Source organism: Engraulis encrasicolus, chromosome 16 (assembly GCF_034702125.1).
Source record: "Engraulis encrasicolus isolate BLACKSEA-1 chromosome 16, IST_EnEncr_1.0, whole genome shotgun sequence".
Lineage (NCBI taxonomy): Eukaryota > Metazoa > Chordata > Actinopteri > Clupeiformes > Engraulidae > Engraulis > Engraulis encrasicolus.
The window spans coordinates 52,269,697-52,274,244 of record NC_085872.1 but is presented as its reverse complement, the minus strand read 5'-3'; the positions used below and the strand labels follow the sequence as shown (position 1 = coordinate 52,274,244).

Here is a 4,548-nt window from a genome sequence, read left to right as displayed (position 1 = left end):
CCTGAAGGAGAACAGGCTATTGAGGACACACCTGAAGGAGGACACAGCTGAAGGAGAACAGCCTATTGAGGACACACCTGAAGGAGGACACACCTGAAGGAGAACAGCCTATTGAGGACACACCTGAAGGAGGACACACCTGAAGGAGAACAGGCTGTTGAGGACACACCTGAAGGAGAACAGGCTATTGAGGACACACCTGAAGGAGAACAGCCTATTGAGGACACACCTGAAGGAGAACAGCCTATTGAGGACACACCTGAAGGAGAACAGGCTATTGAGGACACACCTGAAGGAGGACACACCTGAAGGAGAACAGCCTATTGAGGACACACCTGAAGGAGGACACACCTGAAGGAGAACAGGCTATTGAGGACACGCCTGAAGAATCTGTTTTATGTGGGATTCAGCACCTTGTTAAAAACGTTGTTAATTATTAGGCGATAGTCTGAGCGGCTCTCCACCAGTTCTGCAGGCGCTCACAAGGGCGTTTGTTCAAAGCAAGTTGTGAATCACTGGTGTAGCCATTATACTATAGCATACACCACATTTCATACACAGTTCAATGTGTTTTACAAAAATAAAAACTTAAGTTTGAACTTTCTCACATTCTTTTTTTCGCCTCTTTAGGAGAACGATGGCGAAACAGGGAAGAAGAGAAGAGAGTGGAGGAAGAAGAGGAGGGAGAGAGAGGGGGAGGAGAGGAATGGTGACGGAGGAGGAGAGGAAAGGCGGCGGAGAAAAGGAGGAGTAGGAGGAGAGGAGGAGAATGGGAAGAAAGATGGAGGTATCTATCTATCTATCTATCTATCTATCTATCTATCTATCTATCTATCTATCTATCTATCTATCTATCTATCGTTCTATCTATCTATCTATCTATCTATCTATCTATCTATCTATCGTTCTATCTATCTATCTATCTATCTATCTATCTATCTATCTATCTATCTATCTATCTATCTATCTATCGATCGTTCTAAAGTTCTATCTATCTATCTATCTATCTATCTATCTATCTATCTATCTATCGTTCTATCGTTCTATCTATCTATCTATCTATCTATCTATCTATCTATCTATCTATCTATCATTTTATCGTTCTAATGTTCTATCTATCTATCTATCTGTCTATCTATCTATCTGTCTATCTGTCTATCTATCTATCTAGACCAGGCGATGGACAAGGAGAGAGATCTCATCAGCTCATCGGATTGGCTGAGAAGATCGATGGGCGGAGACTCTATGGGCGGGGACTCGTTCGAGAGGCGGGGCAGCACCGACTCGACCAGCGAATCAGGGAGCAGGAAACTGCTGCAGATGGATAGCGGCTACGCCTCTATGGACGCACCACCGGGATCGCTCACCAGGGGGCAGTCAACCGGGGAGGACAGAGGAGGAGGGGGCAAGGTATGCCATGGAGATAGACAGACAGATAGATAGATAGACAGATAGATAGATAGATAGATAGATAGATAGATAGATAGATAGATAGATAGATAGATAGATAGATAGATAGATAGATAGATAGACAGATGACCAGGGGGCAGTTAACCGGGGAGGACAGAGGAGGAGGGAGCAAGGTATGCCATAGAGATGGGGCAATCAGTGAATCAGTGAGCGCGTTTACATAATTACCACAATAATCGGGTGGAGTAGCCTGTTACGTGTAATTGTCGTTTACATGCAGTCTGCCGGTTGCATGTGCTCCACTCAAGTGTGTGACACGAAACTGGAATTCAAGGCTTGTGATTGGCTACTTATCAATCTAGAATGTCAATAACCCAATTATGCTGGATACATGTCTTGAGAAATCAGTTTATTAACCAAAAACCTACCTTTGCTAATCAGATTTCTCATAAACCGATAACTGCAATAAACTGATTATTATAAACTCTTTATTTCGTTTATATGAGCGCTTGAATAAACCGGTTACTCCAACGACCTGATTATAAATGGTTTATTGATGTGCATATAAACGGAATCAGTGTGGTCGGCTTCTGTTCGGCGCAGAGTGCTGCCGAAACGGGGAGGCAGAAAAATCATGTTTCGCCACTACACTGACCAACAGCTAGATGGCGTAATACCGGTCAATGTTGCTGGAAAACAAAGAAAGCGAGAAAACACAAGTCTGTAATCTTTCCATGATAGGCTACAAATATCAGAGGTTGCATGTAACGAAAGTACCAACATTGACGTGGAAGGTAGTTTAGTTGGAGAAAGTTGAGGGGATGGTCAAAACTGTGACATCGCACAGAATTTCCGAGGATTGGCTTCACTTGCAACATCGCAAACTCACAATTTTTGTTCGATACACCCTTCAATTTTTCACATTGAATGATGACTGTGTATGATCTTGTGCCAAATTGATTGTCTGTCATCTATCTATCTATCTATCTATCTATCTATCTATCTATCCTAGACGGCGTCGGAGAGGAGGAGATACTTCACCCATGCGGGGAGGAAGGGAACGGTTGTCTGCGAGAGCTTCGAGGTCAGTCCAATTTCTAGTTTAATTTTCATGCTTTATAATGTGTAAGACGGCTATTGAAAAAAATCAAAAATGTCCTCTTCGGGTTGCCTACTTTATAGTCTTTGGAAAACAAATGGGAGAAAAGACGACAAGCAATGCTCCATGAATTGTCCTTTTGCTTTCTTGGATGACACACTAGGCTACCTGAAGAGGCCATTTGTGTAGTTCAATAGCCACATCTTATGTTGGGTTTCAATGGGAGAAAAGACTACACACTAGGCTACCTGAAGAGGTCATTTGTGCAGTTCAATGGCCACGTCTTATAATGGGTTTGAGTGGAAGACAAGACTACACACAAGGCTGCCCGAAGAGGTCATTTCTGTAGTTCAATAGCCTTGTTTTTAATGGGTTTCAATGGAAGTAAGACTACACACTAGGCTACCTGAAGGTGCATTTTTTGTAGTTCAGTAGCCACGTCTTATAATGGGTTTTAATGGGAGAAAAAACTACATTTTTTTGTTGCTTCCTATGACTCTGCAGGAGGAGGAGCCAAACGAGGAAGAGGAGGAGGAAGTGGAGGTGGAAGACAAGACGGAGATCGCTCTCCTGCCAGACAAGTTCACCTTGTTTCCCCCAGTGGTTGGCACGGCAACATCATCTAAAGAAGCCTCTCCCCGTCTCTCTCCCGTCAAGTCACCCTTGCTAGGTTAGGATATAAAATGCTCATACACCACTAAAGGGGTATGCCACTATTTTGGGGCTTAATAATCACTTCACTTACACAACATGTCATTTTTCCACAGGATCTCCGAAGCCTCGTTTGTTCCGTCGCCGTGACTACAGTATTGACGAGCGTACGGAAGCCCTCTTCAACGAGTTCCTGAGGCACGACCCCCGATTGGACCATCACCCCGGCAGGCCACACCCCCACTCCCGCAATAGGTCCCGCCTCCACGTCCGGGGCCAATGGCAACGCAACAAGCAACACAGCGATCCGGGAGGCTCCGGCACAGGTGCCACATATTAATTTACACGCTGGGCTTAGAGCTTAGGAGGCACTTGTTGTAGTCCAATATCCATGGCTTAGAATGGGTTTCAATGGGATAAAAGACTACACATTACTAGACTACCTGGAGCAGCCATTTTTCTAGTTCAATAGCGATGGCTTGTAATGGGTTTCGATGGGATATAATGGTGCATTCATGTGGTCTTCCGAAGAAGATATTATCTAGTTGCGAAGTGGTATTTATACAACTAGAGTGTACTGCTGAAACTCGTCTGTAATTTACTTCCACATGGTTTGTCTGATATTCTCTCTCTCTCTCTCTCCTCCACCATTAGCCTGTGTATATGGTGTTATTCTCTATCTCTCCTCCACCATAAGCCTGTGTATATGGTGTTCCACAAGGCACTAATCTAGGGCCATTCTACATTGACTCTCTCTCTCTCTCTCTGTCTCTCTCGCGTTCTATCTATCAATCTCTCTCTCTGTCCCCCCTCTCACCGTCTCTCCCTCTCTCTCTCTCTCTCTCTCTCTCTCTCTCTATTTCTCTCTCTATATATCTCTCTCTCCTTCTCCCTCTGTCTCCTCTGCAGGTTCCACAGCAGCAGCTGCGCGTCTGTCCCCATCTCTGGAGCGTCTTCGTTGGGGGGGCCCCATGAGGAGAGGAGAGAGTGCCGGACCCCTGGATGCCCAGTCCCCCCTGGCACACACGCCACCCCCACCACCCTGCTCAGCCAGGTACAGTGAGAACAGGAGACAGCTAGCCCCCCCAGTGTGTAGTCTTTTGAACCTCTCAGACCCATTATAAGACGTAGCTATTGAACTACAAAAATGGCCATTCTGTAGCGCGTGGAGAGTTAGGGGCCCCTGGACGCCCAGTCCCCTCCTCGCAGTCACGCTGCCCCCCCCCTCCTCAGCCAGGTGCAGTGACAATTATGATAGATTTTGTGGTTCAATAGCCTCGAAATGGAACGTTGTCTCGGCATTGTCTCGGTGTTGACGATCAGGGATAAGATCGACAGTTGTGATTCTCCTTATGTGTGCAGTGCAACCTGATGTCAAAATCGCACAC

The 4,548-nt window shown here is 45.6% G+C and overlaps 1 protein-coding gene across 1 annotated transcript in view; it reads left to right on the top strand.

Annotated features, from left to right (window-relative positions):
• The first annotated feature begins 1,230 nt into the window (after window positions 1-1,230).
• LOC134466163 (uncharacterized) overlaps window positions 1,231-4,548 on the top strand; it is a 5,517-nt gene continuing 2,199 nt past the window's right edge. The window contains exons 1-5 of the mRNA XM_063220059.1: window positions 1,231-1,410; window positions 2,423-2,494; window positions 3,014-3,179; window positions 3,277-3,486; window positions 4,070-4,214. Coding sequence (XP_063076129.1) covers window positions 1,231-1,410; window positions 2,423-2,494; window positions 3,014-3,179; window positions 3,277-3,486; window positions 4,070-4,214 — 773 coding nt within the window. The remainder of the gene's footprint in view (window positions 1,411-2,422; window positions 2,495-3,013; window positions 3,180-3,276; window positions 3,487-4,069; window positions 4,215-4,548) is intronic.